Here is a 22,924-nt window from a genome sequence, read left to right on the forward strand (position 1 = left end):
GTAACTATAACCATTATTCTCATTTTGCAGATAAAGAAGCTGGGGCCTTGGGGATTTAAATAACTTGCTCAGAGTCAGATTGGGGCCCAGGAACACTGGTTCCAGAGCTTGTGCTCCTAACCAGCAAGCTCTACTGCCTCTCTTGCAACCTCTGCCGCCACTCTGCTCCCCAGTGACCAAAAGACTTAGGACTGAAGCTTGCCTCCCACCCTCTGTCCCTCAGATTTTCTCTGCCTCCTTCCTGGTAACGGGCTGAAATGCTCTGTGCTCAGACCCGAACACAAGGGCCTCTTGTCTTCGGGAATCTCAGCCGACCTGTATGCCAGCCGCACCTCATACATGAGAGCTGTGTGACCTTGAACATGTTATGTAACATGTTCTCTGAGCCTGATTTCCCTCTGAGACCTACTCACGGGAATACTGTGAGGACAAAAATGAGATAATAAAAGGCAAGCACCCAGCTCAGTGTATACGCATAGTAGGGGCTTTCCTCTCCCTTCCTTCTTCTCTCTAGCACCACTCAGCCAACAAATCTGTATTAAATGCCTGATTGAGATACAGGGATGAATGAAGCTTGGGTCTCCTTCCTATGGGATTTCTAATCTAGTATTTATTAGGGATTTTTCATTGCATTTTCTGAGCAGTGGGGAGGCTGCTCTTGACTTCCCTGTGATTTGTCTACTAATACAACTTTTCTTTGCGCTTCACTGTCAAAACTATTTTTCCCCATCCTATGTTCTTAGCACCCTGCCTTCTACACCTATTTGATCAATAGACCCCATTATAAATTATAAATGATTGAAAAGAGTTAAGGGATTACTCATATAACTTAACACCTTCCACCTTTGACACCTTCAATAATGATAAGAAAAGAATACCAACAATAATACACCTTGACTACCTGTTCTATTTCTGGCCCTGCTCTGAGGCCTAATGTACAATAACTCATTTAATTCTCACAACATTCATCTGACTTTACAACTGGGGAAACTGAGATACAAAGGAGCTGAGTAACTTGCCCAAGTTTTCCCTGCTAACCGAGGAGGAATTGAGGCTGTGCTCTTAGCCACTCTGCAATTCAGCCTCAACTTAATAACAGTGGTGCATATGCTCCTATATTCTCCTGCATCAGAGAGGAAGTAAGTCAAATCTTATTTTCCTTTGTGTCCCCAGCCCAACATCCACAATAGTGATTTGCTCATAGTAAGTACTCAATCAATTTTGATTAAATAAAAAGAAACATGTGCATTTTTAAAAAAACGTCTTGCTGAAGGCAACTTGTTAATCCAGATGAGTTGCTGCAGTGGTGGCAACTTCTGGCCTCCTTGTAACAGGCTGATGGGAGAGCCAGTGGGGTAGAATGCCTTCAATCACCCATATGCCATGTACATGGAAACCCATTCCTTGAGTGGAGCAACTTTCAGATGTAACCAGGCAATGTCTTACATGTGTTTTTCTTTCTCCCTTTTGCTTCCCTGCTCATAGCTACAACTTACCTTCTAAAAACTTGCGGATCATAGAGTCCTTAGTGGTCCGGGAGAAACTTTCTCCAGCGATTGGGCTAGATGTACTGGCCTGAAGCATTTCGACATCTAGAAGGAAAAGGAGATTAAGAGGTAATAAGTTGTTCTTCCACACAAGCAAGGAGGTTTTTCAGATGAATATAGAAATTTTAACAAATCAAGAGATCTTGAACCAAGAGATTCAAGAATTCATTAATCTATTCATCTACTCATCTATCTATCATACTTATCTATCCACTAGAGGCCCAGTGCACAAATTCATGCATGGGTGGGATCCCTCGGCCTGGCCATTGATTGGGACCAATTGGGGCCATCTTGTCCAGTCCCAATCGGGGCGGTGGGGGCCAGCTGACTGGGTAGAGACCACAGAAGGTTGGCCGGCCAGGAAGGGACTGCAGGAGCGCTTCAGGGCATGTCCAACCCTCTCACCCAGTCCTGATCGGCCAGACCCCAGCAGCAAGCTAACCTACCAGTCCAAGCATCTGTCCCCTGGTGGTCAGTGCACATCATAGCGACTGGTTGAGCGGTCAAGTCGACTTATTGATCAGACACTTAACATATTACACTTTTATTATATAGGATTCATCCATCCATCCATCCATCCATCCATCCAATTACTCAATAAGAACACGGAGTACATGTGGAGTATAAAGAAGAGCAACATTCACAATCCTCAGGCCCTTTCCTGGACCACAGGGCTCAAAAGGTATGAATATAGTTTAAAGTTAAAGAGTGTACAATCTGGTGAATTTGTATTCTTTGGAAGTGTGATATAAGGAATTGCAAAGAATTCCTCATACAAATTCACCATATTGTCTTTAACTGGTCTCCAAAGATCAAAGTAGTAAGGAAACAGTATATGTGTGTATAATAATGAAATTCAAACCATTTTTTCTGAAAGTATACTATTCAACTTCAAACTACATATTTTCCTCAGTAATTGTGTAATATGACATAGTGAGTACAACCTCTTGATAATATCAAAGCTCTACTTTAAACACAAGTCTGAACTTTTACTTCAAAAGCACATATTTCAGAGTCATAAAGTACTGTACTCTTGGTTGCTTGGGTTTAAGTGGATTTACTGTGGTAACTGAATGGTTTTCACACAGTTTTCGTCTCCATGGGTTTATGCTTAATCGTGAAAGCCAAAGGTCAATGTGTTTCCTCCTTATAACGTACCAATTACATGGGTGACCTAAAAACCAAGTTCTTGTTTTGTTTTTGAGATGGTATTATTATGATTTTAAGGTGGTACTATGTTGATAGAAGTGGCTCTAACACATACATTTTTTCCAATTGTTGCGTAATGTTCCATCTATACTAATAAAAGCCTTGGGGACAATCAGGCCTGCAGGGGAGGGTAGCTGGGGGTTATCAGGCCGGCAGGGGAGTAGTTAGGCATCAATCAGGCTGGCAGGGGAGCGGTTAGGGGGCGATCAGGTTGGCAGGCAGAAGTGGTTAGGGGCAAACAGGCAGGCAGGTTAGAAGCCAGCAGTCCCAGATTGTGAGGGGGGTGTCTGACTGCTGAGGGGTCCCAGATTGGAGAGGGTGCAGGCTGGGCTGAGGGACATGTCCCCCCATGCATGAATTTTATGCACCGGGCCACTAGTTTTTAAATAAACCACAATTGATCTACTCTTCGTTATCCATGATTCCATTTTTTTTTTTTTTTGCTGTTATAAACAATGCCATGGTTACATATTTTAAAATTTGCATTTGAAAGAATATTTTTCAACGTGAATGCCTTTTGAGTCCTGTGGTTCAGGAAAGGGCCTGAGGGTTGTGAATGAGACATGGTCTTTGGTATCCTGGGGACCTAGGTTCAAGCCCTGGTTCTGACACTTATTAGCTCTGCATCCTTAGGCAAGTTACTTGCTATCACTGAGCTTCTTTATCTCCATCTGTAAAGTGGGGATAAATAACAGTCTCCACCTCATAGGAAGACTGTAGGTGCCAATTGAGACAATGCTTATAAAATGCTTATCAACAGTGCCAGGCACTAGATATTAGTGGCCATCGTTATCATTATATTGAGGCAACCTAGACAGCGTATTGGTTTCTTGCTGTTGTAACAAATTGCCACAAGCTTAGTGGCGTAAAACAAGAACATAACATACGATCGTACAGTTCGGCAGTTCAGAAGTCTGAAATGGCTCTCCCTAGGATAATCTCGAGGTTTGGGCAGGACTACATCCCTTCCCAGGAGCTCGAGGGGAGCATCTGTCTCCTTGACCTTTCCAGCTTCCAGAGGCTGCCTTCCTTCCTTGGCACCAGGCCCGCTTCCTCCAGCTTCAAAGCCAGCAATGTTGGGCAGAAAGCTCAGCGGAACAAAGTCCTCCTCATGGTGCCATCTCTGATTTCTTCTTCCATTTGTAAGGACTCTGTGATTACACTGGACCCACCCCGATAATCCAGTATATTCCCTTTATCTTAAGGCCAGCTGATAATTCCACCTGCAACTGTAATTCTTCTTTGCCGTGTAATCTAGCATATTCACAGATTCAGGGACATTATTCTGCTTACCACAGATGGGACCAAATTATCAGTACCGTCAGCCTGGGAGTAGGACACACACTCAATTCAAGCAAGACCATCATGTCCACAGAGGACTCAGCAGCCCTGGCCTGATACAGGCACTGGTCTCTGTTGAGTCTCTGGATGTGCACTGCCTCCAATGAAGTTACCTGAAATTGATCTTATTGCCATTTATATTTTAAATAAAATGGTTCTTTTTAAACTGAGTTGAAAATCTTTGAATTAGACCAGGAACAGCAAATACATACATTGGCCTCCATGTCCCTATTCTACACTTAAGGCAAACATTACTGATCCATCATAGCATTGTTCCTGGCCTCAGAATCCTTCTCAACACAGCTCCCCAGCCACTCAATACCAGCTAACTGACATTGGCAGTTGAAATTATTTTTAAGACACTATTACCATAGGCAGTAAATCCTAGTAGTAGTAGAAACTACTTTTATAACAATAAAGAAGAGAAAAAGTACCTCGCTGAAGGAGTTCATGAGCGATAAGATTCTCTCAAACTCTGAATTTGACAACCCAAGTGTACACACAACCCAGGCACACAGTGAGCGACACACGAGTGACGGAAACACAGAAAATTCTGGAGGTGCAGGGACATAGGACATTTTGTAAAGGAAAGCAGGACAATAAATCCCTGCATTCCTGGATGCTTGGGGTTTGGTACTTCAGATTCCAAGTGCTTAACCTTCATCCCCCGCCAGTTAAAAATAAACTGAAATGTGCCGAAACCTGCTGGTCTAAGGAGAAAGGGTGAAGTTCTTTCATTTCAGTGGAGAGGAAAAAAATAAAAACACAAGGAGACTCCGGGGCCACAGTCTCCTCCGGGAAGAGGCAGCTGCAGAGTTAGCCTGTACTTGACTGAGGGAGTCAATCAGAAAGAACCCCTTCCCGGGAAGAAAGAAGCATGAACAGGTGAGAGAAAGCCTGGCAGGCGCTTACTTCGGGAATCAGTCCAGAGCAAGAATGAATATGCAAAGAAGACCATGTGATACTCCTCATGGGACATAAATCTAGATTACTTAGCTGCAGTAGAAACTCCATTCAGATTACGTGTTGTTAATTTAATATCAAACCTAATCTGGGTACATAATACAGTAAAATGTCAGGTACTGAGAGACTATTCTTCTGGAAAGGCTCTCAACCCCTGAAAGCAGGCCAACTGAATGTTTTTCCCGTGTTTTTATGGCCGAAAAAGAGCCTCAGAGGCAGGAGCGGCGTGACTGCCCCTTTGAAGATAACCTGAAACCTGATTGGTTTCTAGGTGGAATGGATGCTTTGATCGACCATGTCAATGAGAAAGTCCAACCTTCCCAGACCCCAGTGGAGATGTAATGGGAAGGAGACAGAAGACAGAGAGGGGGAGAGTCACATATATACAGAAAGAAACAAAAAGAGAGATGGGGTGGGGGAGGGGAGGGAGTTGCAGTAGGGGAGGAACAGAGACAGAGAGATAGACAGATAGACAGAAACAGGGGCAGAGAGACAGAGAGAGGAGGGCAGTCTGAAATCAGAGCGGCTAAGGAATGGTTAGCAATGAAAAAGTAGGGGCTAAGAATGAAGGGGTTAGGAGAGGCAACCCAGTTAAGTTCTATGGATTCTGATGCAGACAAGGGCTTCCATGCAGTACTCTGGAAAGCACAGACTCTCTGCCGTGCAGGAGGGAGTGCACGGTGGGGTGCAGTGAGCACCATGACTTGCGAAGTCGCCCCACCATTCACCTCCATAGCTGCCCTCTCGGGGTACCGTATCCTTTTCCTTCATGGCCCTGTCACGGTTTGTAGTTACATATTTCATTATGTGGTCCTTTTGTGTAGTGTCCAGCTCTCCTGCTGCAAGGGAAGCTCTGGAAGGCAGGGGTCAGGTGGCTTTTGTACTGACTCCCGTCACCTGGCCCAGCGACGTAACACACGAGGGGTGCGATAAACACTGCTGAATGCGTGGGCGTGTGAATGCACACGCTAATGAGGAGCACACGAATGAATGCGTGGAGGGACTTGGGCTTTGTGAAGGAATCTGGGCATCTCCCAAGCTGAGGAAAGAGAAGGGCAGCTCCGGCAGCAGGAATAGCACAGGAGAATGTACAGAGACATGAACGACAAGTCCACCTGGGGCGGCTGAGGAGTTAGCACCACCCTCAGGTGTCCCACACTCAGGACATCTAGCAGATGTCTCACTACCGCCTCTCAGGAAAGGGAAGTCTCTGCACTGGAATGCCAACAAACTATTCCACCCCACAAAGTCTAGGACTGCTTCTTGTTTTCTGGTACTCTCGAAGTCAAGAAACAGTTGAGCACCTACTGTGTACAGCACTGTGGCGAACGCATGCTTCCTAGCTGAGGGAGGAGCAGATAACCAGAGAAGCATGCACAGAAGCACAGCGCACAGTAGTCTGCATGCAGTGCCTGAGGAAAGCACGAGGGAGCGAGTTAAATGATGGTGGTGAGGATTTTATCGTATTAACTTTATTTTTTAAAAATATTTTTATTTATTTCAGAGAGGAAGGAAGAGGGAGAGAGAGATAGAAACATCCATGATGAGAGAGAATCTTGGATCGGCTGCCTCCTGCAAGTCCCCCACTGGGGATCAAGCCCACAACCCGGGCATGTGCCCTTGACCAGAATCAAACCTGGGACCTTTCAGTTTGCAGGCTGACGCTCTATCCACTGAGCCAAACCGGCTAGGGCTATCGTATTAACTTTAAAACATTCAATCCAGTAGCTTTCACTATGTACCTATGTCCCCAACACAATTCTCTGTACATTTGGAGGATCAAAAAGCAACAGACATCGGAAGTGCCCTGAGCCTCCCTTTGCCCTGCTGGGTCAGTTTCAGCCCTGGACAGGGCAGGAACAGAATGAGTTCCTTGCTGGTAAGACCTCATGCCTTGCCCCCAGACCCACTGCCCCTAAAGCATTTATTGGCTCCAGCAGCCAGCGTCTTCCCGAGATGGGAAGCAGGAGGATGGCAGAGCCTCAGCGGCTGCAGGAAAGAAGACTCCTGAGAGTGCAGACAGGGAAGGCGGCATGTTCCAAATCAATAATAACAATTTTGCTCACAAAGGCGCCTCCTTCAGCTGAGCTCAGACCTGACATGGCTGGGCTGCAAGGCCCTTCACTGTGCCCTCAGCTTGGAGGGGACCTCGCTTGCAGAGAGGGGCTGTAATCAGAGAGCTCCGGTAAAGAAAAACTGGAGATGATCTGTTACAAAGACGCCAGTTACCAAGGGGGTTGCTAAGGGCTAAGTCAGCTCTCTGCCACACACAAACTTGAGCTGCAGAACGGGGCGGAGGGAGCAGGGGTGCAAAAGAAAGGTTGAAGACAGGAGCCACATGAAGCAGAACAGCCTCTGGGATGGATTAGAGTGACTGCTGTTGAGTTTAGTTTCTAGTAGGGAGATAGTACACATTTCCCCTTTTGCCCCTTTCCCCTTTTGCAGAAAGACAAGCCTCTGAGATATTTAAGGAAAGCTAAATCCACAAGCATATTACCTTGGAAGCAGTTGAACAAGGGCCTCCCAGAAGTGGTTCCCGAGGCCTTAGTGCCCAGAGCCTCAGGGAACCTTTCCAAACAAAGTGTATCACCTAAGTCAGAGGGCCACCAGGACCACCGTATCATTCTCTGAGGCAAGGACAGGGGCAAAAGATCAGGAGATAGTGAAAACACCCAAAGGGAGGTGTGTCTTGATTTTCATTTAGTGTTTGCATAAGCCTGACCTCCATGAAGACATTTATTTCTTATATAGTAAGGTGAGGGTGTTGATGGTTTAAATCTGTGGAATCTTGAACAAAAAATTCTCAAGAGAATTGGAAGCAAAGTTGAAGGTTTGATAACATAGAAATGTAATTGCCACCTGGTGGCAGCATATCTAAACTAAAGATCCTGAATGTGAGGGTGTGTGTGTGTGTGTGTGTGTGTGTGTGTGTGTGTGCACGCTCACCCACGCAAATTCAGGGGAAGGAGAGATTGGAGTAGAATAAAAAACAGGGTCAGAACCCAACCTTGCTCCCCAGACCCCCTCCACTCAACATGGTGAGTTTCCCTGACAACCTTCCTACTTAGTGTTTGTTTTAGACTCCCTTTGGAGAAGAGGGCCTCACTTCTCTCCCTTTCCCAAAACGCAAGTCAGAAGAGGCAGCTTTGTCCAACACAGTTAAGTGACCTCCAAAGCAGTGGTAAGGAGCTGACCTAAAGCCTGCACTCTATGTTGGTCCTGAGAGCAAGTGAATGAATGAATGAATGAATGAACACTATCTTCCTTCATACGTTATTTGCAGGGCAGAAGTGATAATGCATGGTCTCTGGCTTCCCAACTGGGCAACACTTGTTCTCCAAGTGTTCTTTTGTGAAGGGGTCTCTGTCCCGGATTGGAAAGGACTGTGTCTTGGTCCCCCTTGTCTTCCCAACACCAGGAGAAGCGAGTAGCTGAAACGCAGTGGATGCTCCAGAAATGCTTATTGGGTACGTGGAGATGTGTGGATGTGCAAGGGAAGGGGGCACCAGAGGCTACGGGAGCCCATGTCTGGGCCGTAGAAAGAGCAAGCAGGAAGTGAAATAAGCCAGTCAGAGAAAGACAAGTATCACATGATCTCACTCATATATGGAATCTAATGAACAAAATAGATCCAGAGACATAGAAGCATAGGACAGACTGCGGAATCTCAGAGGGAGAGAAGGGGGGAAGTGATCAACCAAAAAATTGTATGTATATATGCATAACCCATGGACACAGACAATAGTGGTGGTGAAGGCCTGGGGCGGGGGACAGGAGGCAGGGGTCAATGTGGGGAAAAGGGGGACATATGTAATACTTTCAACAACAAAGATTTTTTAAAAAGAAAAAAAAAAGAAAGAGCAAGCAGGGCTACAGCCACTAAATGGTTTTTCTAAAGAAACCAGGACTAAACTTCATGGTGTTAGATGGAAATTTCTGGCACAGAATAAAGAATATGGTCCTAGAGGCAGCGAGACCTGGATTCAAATCTGGGCTCCAACAATTGTTAGACTTTGGGAAAGTTGTGTAACCTCTCTGTGCACCAGTTTCCTCGTGCATAAAATGCAGGTTAATAAACGCATTCTTGGACAGTTGCTTTAAGGATTTGGTGAGATAGAGGATCTGGATGGTGGGGATGACACCCTCTCTCCTCACCTCCCTGCCCGGTCACCGCTCTTTCGGAAAGAGCACCCACCAGTCCTTCCAGTCCTCCCAGTTAGGTGCTGAAAGGGAGCTTCTACCACTCTTCCCCTCTTCCCCACCCCCCTCCCCCGCCTCCCTCAGAGGAGCAGCCAATCTCACCAGCAAGCACCTATCAACCACTGGACCACACCTTCCAGGTGCTGGGTTTGCAGGGTCAAGGGTGCTGCTAGCATCAGAGTCTGCCTCTGGCTCCCTTACGCGCCCACTCCTCCTGTTGCCAGGCATCCTCTTGGCGCCTGCTTGTCTATTCATGGATGGGAAAACCAGGCCCACCTCCCTGGGGGCCAGGGCCCTGCTGTCTTCTTCTGAGGTTGCAAGTTGGCAATGCTCAATCTAGCCCATTCCAGAAAACCCTCCACCGATAAAGCTGGTACATTGATGGGTATTGTGTCTCATCTCTCTTAAATCTATTCATTAGACCAGAGGGAAGGAGCGCTAAGTCTTAGGCAGTGTCTTGAGTACTTAGCATTGGGTAGCAAAAGGTGGGGACATACCAAGAAGGCTCTGAGAGGGCTGGCAGCAGGTGCTCCTGCTTCAACCCTGGTGAGTGCACTGGAACCAACATTCCTTAGACCAGTGGCTCTCAAGGGGAACGGCACTGCCCTCTAGAGGGCGTTTGGAAAATCAATGTGAGTGTTCTGGGTTGTCACCATGATGGAGGGACACTATTGGTGTTTAGCAGAACAAGGCGGAAAGCTACCGGACACCCACAATGTGTGGGACAGCCCTGCATGGGAAGTGTTTCATGTCCCTAATGGTTTTTAAATATTTCCCCAGACATGCAGATAGGCTAAAAATCTGCCTATGATACACATTTATACATATGCGTGTGTCTGTATATACCTGTGTATATGTATGTGCGCATATATTTTTATTTATTATTAGAAGGCACAAGGAAAAATATCGGTAAATATACCCACCAAACTATTACCAGTGCTATAATGGTTTGGTGGGTAGAGTTATATGGACTTTTAAAAACAACTCAGTTACATATTTCTATTTTGTTTCAAGTTTTTGTAAAAACGTATTACTTTTACAATGGAAAAAAAAAAAAACACCAATTAGTGTAACCAAAAATGGGCAAAATCTGTTGAGCAATTTACAAAAAAAAAATGCATGTTCTGGAGATATATTTTGAAAATAAGTTTATTATATATCAATTCAATAAAATTAGGCTACCATTAAAAAAAGCCTGCTTATCATTTTCTGAGCCCTAAGAGCAAACTTCTTTGTATATAAATACAACTTGTATTTTTGTATGGTTTTAGTGTGCACTGAATTTTCACCATTTAGGAAAATTCATGTTCTGATGCCAACACTGTTGGCAGTATCTGAGTCTCCGATACAATAGTTACGTGTCGGTCAGCACATGCGGCCGGACATTGGCAGTGAGTCTGAGCACAGGTATCTGTATCCAACTATCCCATCATGTCCTCCTGTGCAGGCATGCCTGAGAATTTCCTCTTTTTTATATATATATCAGCTCTATTTTATATTTATAGTTCTCGTTCCTATTTTACTTAGGGTGTATATTTGATTTCTAGGTTACATTATGTATGAAACTCACATCAGGGTAGTAAAGGGGGCATTCGTGGAAAAAAGTTTACTGTAAATAGGGCCCATGGGGACTGACAGGGTTGAAAGCCGCTGATTTAGCATCTCGGAACACGAGACAACGCCTTTCTCAGCTCTGGCTTCCAGGACCTTGCTGCAACATCCAGTCACGCAACAGCCACAGCAGAGGGCGTTTGGAGAAGGATTCTGCTGGTCTCAACACACGAAGGCAGCTCTAACTTTGCATAAAACAGGATCCTCGTCTCTCCGGGGTGAGGTGGCAGTCAGCAGGGACTTCCCCCGTCCACCAGAGTGAAGAAAGCCTCTTGTCAGCGGAAACATGGAAGCAGAGCTGGGCTGTGCTACTTACAGAGGTCCTCAGTGGCGTCGGGGACGAAGGCAGCCATGGACTCGTACAGCTCCTCGTCACAGCCCGGGTTGAGGGAGCATTTCATGAGCAGGTCTGTGGAGAGGTGGGCCATGGACTCATACACGTCGTCGGCCTCCTCCCCTTGCATCAGTTCCTCTTTGATGTGACTCTTCAGCATGTCCACAGTTTCCTGAAAGAGAACAGGGGACCCACAGGCACAATGAGGCACCCCGAGAGGGCTTGTGACTGGCAAAGCGAAGGCTCCCAGGGGTCAGGGCTTTGGCCCCCAGCACTAAGCACAGACTCACACACCCAGGAGACGCTCGTTCATGTCCAAAGACCGGACGACACAAATGTACAACCTTCTCATGAGCACCTGTTATGGGCCAGGTCCGATGCTAGGTATTTGACTAGACATTATATGTCATTCTTTCTACTGCGGCTTGAGAGAGATGCGATATTCCCCAGTTCACAGATGAGAAAACCAAAGCTCAGGAGAGTCTACTGCCTTTCCTTACATAGGGCCTGCAATCCTGGCTGCTGACCTTCCCACTACTCCCTAGTGGTTCCTCAAAAGGGAACAAATGGCATGCCAGGGTGTAACCCTTATTGACTAGACACATGGAGATTCAAATGGGATAAATGGGCTGCAGCTAAGGTGCGCTTGCACTTCTGTGTAGTCAGAGTCCCTCAGGAACCTCACTCACTAGTCCCCGTTCCTGCCAGCAGACTGCTCCGGAGCCCTTCTCCAAAGCGCCTCCTCGGCTTTATACCCCGTGCCCAGGAGGAGAGATGGTCGGGCCGGCTGCCCTCTCCCGTTTGGTCTCTAGGTGATTGTGAAGCCAGAGAGCTGGCTTCTCTGAAACCTCTGCACAACTTTTCGTGGTAAGAAACTTCGGTGTTTCACAATCCTTATTTCAGCATCAACCCACAGAGATACTCATTTTCATCATCGCTGCCCCAAGAGAGCTAATCTGCTAGCGACACTCCGTGTTGATTTCCTAATGAGACCCAAGGAGTGGACCAGCTGGCAGCTGTGAGTGGTGGGGACTCAAGGTCTGGCGTTTGGTTTTGATTTGGTGGAAAGAGGAAATGGGACAGTTCTTAGAGGGCATAAACAACACGTAGGGACAACCTTTTGGTACAATGCTACAGGTGCATTGGTGGAAGGGAATCACAGCCAGAGAACAAGGGTGATATGAGAAGTGTGAGCCAGACTAACTTCAGTGCAAGCTGGACATGCATCTTCCAACCTCCCTGTGACATACAGTAAGTAGGACAACAAGCCCCGGCTTTGGCAGAAAACCAGGTTCAAATCCGATCTCCACCCTTACTAGTATGTGACACAAGGCATAGTTACTCCATCTTTCTAAGCCCTTTTCTTGATTATTAGAGGGAGAGGACAATATTATCAACTTCAAAGGATTGTGGTGAGGATTAAAAGAGATCATGCATTTTCCAATCAAATAAATTCAATAGGTAGCAGTGATTACTATGAACAGAGTATTGTCCTTAATAAAAACTCCTGGCACGGAAATGAAACACTGCATTTTATACATTTGTGACTTCAAAGTAAAGCTGAGTAAACACTCCCAGCCTGTGAGCACCTTTAGCCTCATTTATGTCAATGATGCCCCAAACAGGCATTCAGGTTAGTCTATTCACTCAACATACTTCGTCACCCCCAGACTTTGGGAAGACCCCTCTATGTGCCACGGCGAGTCATTGTCTTGCAGACTGTCAAATACAGAGCAGAGTTCAGTTTCTGGGGCGGTGTCGGGCTCACTCCTATCTGGAGCTAGAGAGCCGGACAGGATTGTGTTTATTGTTTCTTTTGAGGTCACAACCCCATTCCAGAGGCCGAGGTATTCCTAAGTCCTGAAGATGGAGGGAAACAAAAAAAGGGTAGAGTCAGGGGGAAGGGCAGCTGCCTCCAAGACAATGGGAGCAAGACTGGGGTATGGAATAAAGTCTGGCCACGGGGTGAGATTACCCTCAAAGAAGGACCAGAAGTCGTGATGAAGTAGGACCTGAGGGTCCAAAACCAGATGAGCAGATAAACTGGGCACATCCACCTTAAGACGGGCAGAGGCTCAGAAAGAGACGAGCTGTCAGCAGAAGGTGGGACTTCACGTTGGACTCCCTGAAACCTCAGGTGCAGAGTTTTATAGTGTTTTCTGCTAAGAAAGGAACCAGTCCTAACACAGTTCACCTGAGCCTGATGGTGGGCGAGGCAGCTGGGAGCATCCCACCAAGGTGCCTTGGAAGTGGGTGGGGAGGTGATTGGGGAAGAGGAATCAGCATCAAACCTTCAGTGGATTCATTCCACAAACATCTCTTTAAATTCTTTAAAGGTGGGCCTCGGTACTTTACCTATCTTGTCTCCTTTTTCCTCAAAATAACATATGGGTAGAGCTATGATTATCTTCCTTCTGCATACTAGGAAATGGAGAGAGAGAGAGAGAAAGAGAGAGAGAGAGAGAGAGAGAGAGAGAGAGAGAGAGAGAGAGAGAGAGAGAGACGATTTGCCCAAAATCATGTGGCTGACAAGTGTTAATATGGGAACTTGGACTCAGGTCCATGTGACTCCAGGGCTCTTTTTTTTAAAAATTCTCATCCAATGACATATTCATTGATTTTTTTTTTTTTTTTTTAGAGAAGTGGGAAGAGAGAGTGTGTGAGAGAAATGTTGATGTAAGAGAGAAACATTGATCAGTTGCCTCTGCATATGCCCCCACCGGGCCAGAGGTTGAACCTGAAACCTAGGTATGTGCCCCAACTGGGAATAGAACCCACAACTTCTCAGTGTACGGGATGACACTCCAACCCACCCAGCCACACCTGCCAGGGCTCCAGGGCTCATTTCTTAAGGCCACACATACTGGCGCCGCCAGAAGAACCACATGAGGACATGCTAGAGATGAAATCTGACCATGTCTCTGCTGAAAAGGCAGCCCTAGGACAACACAGTGCATTTCCAATCCTGGGGCCTCTCCCGCCTTGACCTTACCACATATTCATCGATGAACTGCCGCAGGTCCCTGAAGCCATGTTTCTCGGCAATGGTGTTGGGGTAGTGGCCGTGTTTGTTGGCCACACTGTATGCTTGTAGGGCTCCCGGGCAGGTGAGCAACAAAGCAGTGAGGTTCTTCAGTCCGTACTTCGCAGCAAAATGCAACAAGGTGGGCAGCTCTTCATCCCTCTGATCTGAAAAAAAATGTCAAGGAAACTTAATGGGCAGATAACATTGAAGGCAGAGGGCACCCTTGTTCTGGGATTCGAAGCTGGCATGCCTCACATGGCATCTAGCAGGCACTCAGTCGTTACTTCTTGGTTGATTGACTTAACATCTGACAACTTCCTTCAGGGCATCACTGAAGATTATGCCCTCAGATGACAGAAGAAATGATACTTTAATTAATTAGCAAATCTAATAATATCCTACCTTCTTTCTCTAAAAGGATCAGAGGATCCTGAGAAATAATACTAATGCAAAATGTGACTTTCTAAAGGCTTAAATAGCGGCCACAAAGTACAACAGGAACCATGTTTTGACCTCCTCTGCAAATTTCAGGGTACTTTAAAGCAACTGTTTTGTGCTTTTTAAAAAAGAAGAAGAAGAAGAAGCCTGGCTGGTATGGTTCAGTGGTTGAGTGGTTGACCTATGAACCAGGTGGTTGTGGTTTGATTCCTGGTCAGGGCACATGCCCAGGTTGCAGGCTCGATCCCCAGTAGGGGAAGTGCAGGAGGCAGTCGATCAATGATTCTCTCTCATCACTGATGTCTCTATCCCTCTCTCCCTCTCCTTTCCTCTCTGAAATATATATATCTGTATATATGAAGTCCATCTTCATAGCTCTTATTCCCAATTTCATAAAGTATGTCAAGTAATCCTGAGTATGTTGCTTAGTCTTTCCCCTGGGCCTTAGTTTTGAACCAGAAAGTATTTCCAGACAATCTTAAAGGGAACTAGAAAGATTAATGGGATGGTATTCAGTAAGGTCCTTGTTTAAAACAGGTTTTGAATGTTCATATTAATGCAATGTGAACCCTAGGGTGTATGTGAACCTCTGATTGGTGAGAAACAAAGTACTGCTGAGAGTCACTGGATCCCCATGACTCCCTCTACCTAGAAATAACTGAATACAGCAAGTTAAATTCGACCACGAAACAGACATGAAAAACCTTTTTTTTGTTCTTGTTTTCATAAAAGTTGACTTCTAAACCCAACAGTAATATTTAGACAGACAGATAGATAGATAGATGATATATGTATCTATAAATACACATATATGTTTCTGTACATATAAATAGATATATATGTTTTTAAATAAGACAAACCTAGCTTCCTGTTCACCAGGATATGATCCTTGGGATGAAGGGACTGAAAATGCCCCCAGGATCCCACATCGTCAGGCTATGGCATAGTCCTTCCTGAGCCCCAAGTTTAAGAATAGAGAATATTAACACGCACTGGAAGTGATGCAAGAACACTCCATAGCAGGACAACGGGGAGAGGCAACGGGAGATTGCTCCCAGGAGAAGGACTTGAAGGCAATCTAACCTCATCCTGTGGTTCTCTTAGGCTATGGAAGGATGGAACACAGGCAGAGGGTAGCCAGGATGCGGGTCCCATTGTGCAGTGCAACTACGGCATGAAGGAAGAGTGGTGTCCACAGAAGCACCATAAGGGACCTCCTGTCCGGCGTGCCAGGCACCCTCCCCATGCAAGTGGTTCTCCCAGCTCCAGCCATGTCACACATGCACCCAAGACTGCTCCTTCCTCATCAAACAAGGATTTGTTTTGAGCCTACAATGAGCCACCAAGCACAGTCCCAGCCCTCGCTGAGCTAGTGAGGAAGACAGACACAGCTGAAGAGCACTAGGACAGTGGATACCCAACATGCTAGGAAAGCCCCCAGCACGTAGATGAAACCTACTGAAGGTTCCAGAAGTCTTCCTGGGAAAGCACAACCTAAGCTGCTACGGGGAGACGAAGAGAATTTAGCCAGGCAAAAGGCAACCAAAAAGAACCGGAAGAACTGTATTCCGGAGTCAAGGTGGCAAGAGGCAGGGCAGAATTTTCATTAGGTGAAAGGAGTTCATACCTTCTGTAGAGCAGAGCGCAGAAGCTAAGGGAGAGAGTAGAAGAGAGAAATGAGAGCAGAAATGCAGCAGGAGCCCTTGGTTGAAAAGAAGAATTTTGCAAGCAAGCTAAGGAATTTGGACATGTGAACAAAGGGTTTTTAGGAAGGGGGTGTGGTATTCAGATGTCTAATGTGGAAGAATCTCTGACTAGCCAGTGAGGCATGAATGCTTCTCAAAGGAAGGGCTGTAGAGCAGGAAGCCGTCAGATGTATGGGTTGACTCTGTGCTGAACCAGCAAACTGGAATCACCCAGGGATGGCTTCTTGAGGTTTCATTGTTGGCTTACTTGTCATCATATCTTCTTCTTCCAGCTGGTTGATCCCAAAGAGGTGCAGTCCACTTGCGGGGATGTTGTTCTTCAGGGACTCCGTGAGCAGCTTATCGAGCGTCTCTGTGTTGTAGGGCACAATTTTAAAGGCCTGAATACAAAAGTGAAGACAGTCAGGTTTTAAATCAAGCTATTCCCACCCAGCAGATCCAAGGCTGATACACCATGAGCTGAAATTACATGTCCAGAAGATTCAGGTTTCCCTTCAACATCTTTACCTGACACATGAATTCCACAGGATTCGCAGCATTGGACAATAAATTCCCGATTTCTTCCATGTCAGTGTAATAGCTGATAATGGCTTCGCACACCACCAAGTCCCCGGAATATATCTTCAGAGAAACATTCCCAGAAGAAAGGGCTGAACAGAAGAAAAGATACTATAAAAGTGCCCAGGAAGAACAAGTGTCCGGGAAAAAGTGTTTATGGATTCATCTTAATGGTGAAGAAATTAATTGGGGGCTGGAAGAAAGATCTTGGAGGTGAGCTGGGGGTGGGGAAGTGAGGGAAAGGACAGAAGCAGATGAAGAGCAGACTAGCATATGACAGGGCTCAGAGTCAGAGGAACTATTCTCACTGGGTCTGAAATTTAATTTTTGAATGATTTTCATGTTTGTTCAGTACTATAGGTCCAATGCTGCAATAAACAGGAAGAAGAGTTGAATTTAAAGCAATTTATATGAAGGCCAGTGGTTGCCAGAAGGTGGGAGGGATCCTGGTAGAAACTCCACACTTTGGCCACATCTGGCCAGTAGAACTGATTCACTGCGCTGCTGTCATTACTATGAGCTCTCCCTGCGTGCTCTCTTCTGCACAACAGGAAGGGGTTTTGAGGGGAAAAGAAAACATTAAAAATACCCCAACCACAAAGATTCAAGTCATAAAAGAGGAAATGCGACAAGTAGAGAACATGGAAAAATATTCAACCTCACTAATAATCAAAGAAATGCAAATTAAAACAATGGGCTACTTTAAAAAACATATCAAATTAGCAAAAATATTTAATGATAATTGTGATGGTATAGCAAAATAAACTTGACAGTAGCAATATTTCAGAAAGCATTATTTTCCAGGATCCTTAAAAATACCCATTATTTCAGAGATTCCATCTGGAGGAAATAATCTTAAATACAAAAGAGAAGAAAAAAAAATAACACATCTGCAAGCTAAGGATGCTCAATATTTATCATAATTTAATACAATAAGAAATCAGAAATTACATAAATATGCAACAATGAGGAAATGAAAAATCAAAAGATAAGACTTATTTTCAACTGAGTATCATGCAGCTTTAAAAATTATGGTTCGCCTGGTTGGCATGGCTCAGTGGTTGAGCATCAACCTATGAACCCGGAGGTCATGGTTCAATTCCCAGTCAGGGCACATGCCAGAGTTGCGGGCTCGATCCCCACTGGGTGGCGTTCAGGAGGCAGCTGATCAATGATTCTCTCTCATCATTGATGTTTCTATCTCTCTCTCCCTCTCCCTTCCTCTCTGAAATCAATAATAAAAATATATTTTTTAAAAAGTATGGTTATAAGATACAAGTCCAACATTAGGAACTGGCTTTATAAATTATAGTGCATCTAAACAATGGCTTACCTTGCAACCAGTAAGCATCATGTTGTAAAAGAGTATTTATTAATGTGGATAATGAAAGTGGGCTATGAGACAGTATGAAGCCATGTACATAGATGTGGAAAAATACAGAAACCAGTGATTTCCTTTGGGGCGGGCATATGGGTAATTTTCTACATGCTTTCCTTTATGATTACTTTATTCTTCATGTTTTCTGTATTGAACACACATTAATTTTGTAACAGAAAATAAATGTGTTACAAAATGGAAAGTTATGCCCTAGCTGGTTTTGTTCAGTGGATAGAGCATGGGCTCGCAGACTGAAGGGTCTCAGGTTTGATTCTAGTCAAGGGCACATGCCTGGGTTGCCAGCTTGATTCCCAGTTGGGAGCATGCAGGAGGCAGCAGATCAATAATTCTCTCTCATCACTGATATTTCTATCTCTCTCTCCCTCTCCCTTCCTCTCTGAAATCAATAAAAATATAAAAAATAAAATAAAATAAAATAAAATAAAATAAAATAAAATAAAATAAAATAAAATGGAAAGTTACAAAGTCCATGTAATAGCTGGGGGAGGGAAGAGGGATGGGGAGAGAATAAATATAAGATTACATAAAAAGAACAGAATATCAGGTAATAGATACTACTGAAACAACTATGCTTTTAAAAATTGTGAAAAAGGCCCAAAAGACTGAATGGTGGTCTGATGACTTTTTTTCCCGACTTTTCTCTAATTCCCAAAAAGTTTAATATGTTAACTTTCTAATGATAAAAATTTTAATATAACCATTGTCCCCCCATCACACATAGATGTTTCTGCCCTTCCTTTCCCTTTAAGCAGAACATGACAACCAAATCCAAATCTAGGCTGACACTTTGCTCAGCTGCTGAATAAAGACAGACAAGTAAAAGAAAGCAAGCGGGGGCCTCTTCCCTGGCACGATGCCCAATCCCCGGAGGTACCGGGGCGACTTACCGGGGGCCTTCACGGAAACCGTGTACTCATTCTCCAGCTTGCCCTCCACCCTAATGGAGGGAGAATCCTCTGGAGAGAATTCTGCTTCTGTCGTCACTCTCTCATCCAGCTTACATCTCACAATGACGTAGATGGTGGTTTCTGCCTGAAAGGGGACACCAGTCAGTCATCAGCCCCTTTCCCTCCCGGGTCCCCTACTAGGGTGCCCAGCCAGCGGGTCTCCCACTCCCAGAGCCCCAGCCTCATCTAGAGAGGCTGTTCTAGAACAGGGTAGGTCTGCAGTCCACTGTTTGCTTCAGGTCCCAATGACACAAGTTCCAAAACCAAGAGTAAACATTTATAAACCTTGATAGCAGTTTGATGGAGTAATCCTTTGCATGGTGAACCTAACAGGAATAATTTAAAAACCCGAGGCTTAGATTTCATATGCCTTATGATTTCATTTTCATAGCTTTTCTTTTATATTGTATTTGGTAAAAGCATCGGTCCCTGGCAGAACTGGAAATTCAGAAGCAAAATTTCAAAAAGTTCTTCACCACAGACAGCTGGGGAAGCACTGTTCTAGACGAGTCTTGCTACCCAAAGTGGGGTCAAGGGACCAGAAGCAGCGGCTTCCCCGGGAAGCTGGTTAGAAATGCAGATGCTCAGGCCCTGCCTGGACCCACTGAACCAGAGTCTGCATTTTACCAAGACCTCGGGGGACGCAGGCACCTTATCGTGGGAGAGGCACCTGCCTAGAGAAGCGCTTTTGTTCTGCAACTGAATGCTGTTCGTGGAAGGACAAAAATAACTTACTGGGGGATTAATTTTCCAAAGGCACTGAGCAAACTGAATAGCTATTTTGCTTTGCTTTAAGATCTCTTGCTGAGCCTGCCAAAGACAATTACCTTGTTTCACTGGGCTGGGGAATGGTCCTCCAAGACAGTGAACTGGTAAGAATAGCCCCTCCCCTCACTTTCACCCCCTCCCCAAAAGATAAACGTGCAAAGGAGATATTTCTGGCCAAAGCGAATCCCCAAATGTTTATCCTAAGATTCTGCTATAAAGTCCTCACAGTCCCCTCATGACAAAGGCTGCGATTTCACTACAGATGAGGATGGGGCGTGGTCCCGGCTCCTGGGGGCTGCGGAGGCTGAGTGTGAATGTGCTGTGGTTGAACCTGACTCCTGCCGCAGGCCCAGCCAGGGAGCCAGACAGAATGAGTGTGTCTGTTCTATTGACAGTCAGGACCCAACCCCAGCCCAGCTGCCTCAGGACCCAGAGATCTGGAGTAGGCAACAAGGAGCACATATCCTGGGTTAGTGAGAGCCTAGATGGGAGAAGGAACAAACGCCGGGAGGATCAGGGAGGCATGCGAAGGGCATCGTTCTTTAGTTCCAAACCCGGCCCTGACTGGCACCCACCAGCCCGGTCTCAGGATGAGTAGCAGGAAGGAGTGCAGAGCGAGCTGCGAGAAGCATGCTCCATTTCAATGGCTGCTTGGCCCTGCCTGTGATCTCAGGCCTGGTGTCACCAGATTCGGATTCCAAGAAAGCTGGAAACACAGATTTTTCACGCCTAACTTTCAAAACACTCAGCCGTCCAAAACAAACATGTCTGGGTTCCATCCAGCCCAAGCAGCAGTTTGCAACCCTCATGTAGAGAGAGGCCTTGCCTTGTGACCTCAGGCAGCACGGAAAACCACTCGCACGGCCAAAGACACTGGTACTTCCCATTGCCACAGCTGTCCTGCCCTCGTCCCAAGGAGCTCACAGCGGCAAACTCAGCAAAGGGCTTGTATCCACAGGGAAGCATGTTGCTGCTCTGAACTAATATGATAACATTGCTCATCAGGAAAGGAAAGATCATGAGAAACTCTCAATACTACAGTAGACTTCAAATGACAGTGGCCTTCACAAGTCACCTGCTGACTTATGTCCCACCCCTGAAAATGATACATTATGCTTAGGCACCAATCTTATCCCTTTAGCAAGCAATATGTGCCAGCACATGTAAGCCATCAAGCTCCATGGCACTCACATGGGCCATGCCAGTGGCCAGTAAGTGAAGAAGGCAGCTCTCAAAATGCCTCTCATCCCTTCCTCCCAGCACTACACTGATGCGGCAGGAACAGATCTGGGCCTCTAACTCCGCGGGTGGCCCAAGTGTCCTGTAATGCTCATGTCTGCTCGTCTCCCACCTGTTCTAAGCTTTGGGTCCATGAACTAAAAGTCTTAGATGGATGGCAGATACATTCCTGGACTTGTCTCTCTTTCACTTCAAAGAGTGAGTTGTGCCCAAGGCCCAGGTACTGGGGTTCCCGGGACAGCTACTATACCGGGAACCCCACAGGAAGGCTGGGATTACGCTAAGGTGCAACAGGTGAACCCGACCCCCTTTACTCCAATAAATGCATCTACTGAAAAGCCTGAAAGCCCATGTTCTGACATCAGTCCACCCGCCCCAGAAGGGCCTACCCCACAGCGAATGCGGTCTGGCTGCACCACCATCAGGTTCCCAGGTGAAGTCTCCAGCGGCAGGCTCTGCTGCTTCGAGTAGGGCAGGACCTTCTCGTCCTCAGTTTCAGTGTCGGTGACTGAGTCACAGCCAGAATCTACAGAACAGAGAACAATGTTGAATGGGACAGAAGGAAGGAGAACTGATGGGCATGTTCCACACCATGAAAGCCCCAAACATTACCAAATAGGAAATGGTTCTGAATGTTAAACAAATGCAAGCTGAAGGGAGTGACTCAGGAAATCAGGAAAGAGAACCTAATTATGAAAAGTCAACCACCACGTAGGCCACAGGGTAGGGTGACAGCGAGGGGCTGAGGTGGAGAGGAAAGTCTGAGGCAGACCGCTGTCTGCGGCTGGCAAGTCCAGTCTCAGCCAATAGGCTTCCAGAAGCTTTACCTCGGGACTTATTGCAGGGCTGCCTTTGGTGGTTGTGAGGAAAGGAGGCTCCTTCTTCTCAAGTTGGGTCAAGAATGGACTGTCCATGCTCGGCCAGCATGGCTCAGTGGATGAGTGTCAACCTATGAACCAGGAGATCACAGTTTGATTCCTGGTCAGGGCATGTGCCCAGGTTGCAGGCTCGATCCTCATGACTAGCCAGTGTACCCTCTCCAGAGCCACAGTGAAAAGCAATCATTTTCAACAAATCTTAGATCAGTGTAACCACGTTTCAGATCAGTACCACAGCTAACACCTCTACGAGAGCATGCACAGATTCAGAGCAGGTGAGCAGGGGTGTGCAGATGTGTGGGTGATGGCACACACGAGACGGCGTTGAGATGGTGTGAATGGAATCTGCCAGAACTCCAAGGCAGGGGCTGTAAGCCAGGGTGCATCCATTGATAGGATACTTGTGTGCAAGGTTCTGTATGTGCATGTGTGTGTGTTTGCCCATACTTTTCTGGAGACAGTTCCAAGATTTAATCAGATCCTCAAAGAGAGACAAATGGTAAAGAATGGTTAAGAGGAGAGGGAAGGTTCACCATCTTTTTCTTGGGCTTGCTGTCTGCATTCCAAAACCACTTACAGAGCCAGCCAAGTATGTAAGGCACTGAGCGGACATTAGGATGGACCAGACATCGATCCTGCCTTCATAGAGCCCACAATCTAAAAGGGTGGCTGGATGAGAGGTCAGGGTTAGCTTGGCTAATCCTTAGAGGATGGCCTCCCGGGGAAGGAGTTGGCTTCCTGCAGAGCTTGTGGTAATCAGT

General features: G+C 46.1%; 1 protein-coding gene across 1 annotated transcript in view; it reads right to left on the reverse strand.

Moving 5' to 3' along the window:
* Positions 1 to 22,924, reverse strand: part of PIK3AP1 (phosphoinositide-3-kinase adaptor protein 1) — a 95,908-nt gene that overhangs the window by 23,764 nt on the left and 49,220 nt on the right. The window contains exons 3-9 of the mRNA XM_008144120.3: positions 21,675 to 21,811; positions 19,219 to 19,363; positions 16,882 to 17,024; positions 16,622 to 16,754; positions 14,198 to 14,394; positions 11,188 to 11,377; positions 1,497 to 1,592 (exon numbers count right to left, since the gene is read on the reverse strand). Coding sequence (XP_008142342.2) covers positions 1,497 to 1,592; positions 11,188 to 11,377; positions 14,198 to 14,394; positions 16,622 to 16,754; positions 16,882 to 17,024; positions 19,219 to 19,363; positions 21,675 to 21,811 — 1,041 coding nt within the window. The remainder of the gene's footprint in view (positions 1 to 1,496; positions 1,593 to 11,187; positions 11,378 to 14,197; positions 14,395 to 16,621; positions 16,755 to 16,881; positions 17,025 to 19,218; positions 19,364 to 21,674; positions 21,812 to 22,924) is intronic.

This window comes from Eptesicus fuscus, chromosome 17 (assembly GCF_027574615.1).
Source record: "Eptesicus fuscus isolate TK198812 chromosome 17, DD_ASM_mEF_20220401, whole genome shotgun sequence".
NCBI lineage: Eukaryota > Metazoa > Chordata > Mammalia > Chiroptera > Vespertilionidae > Eptesicus > Eptesicus fuscus.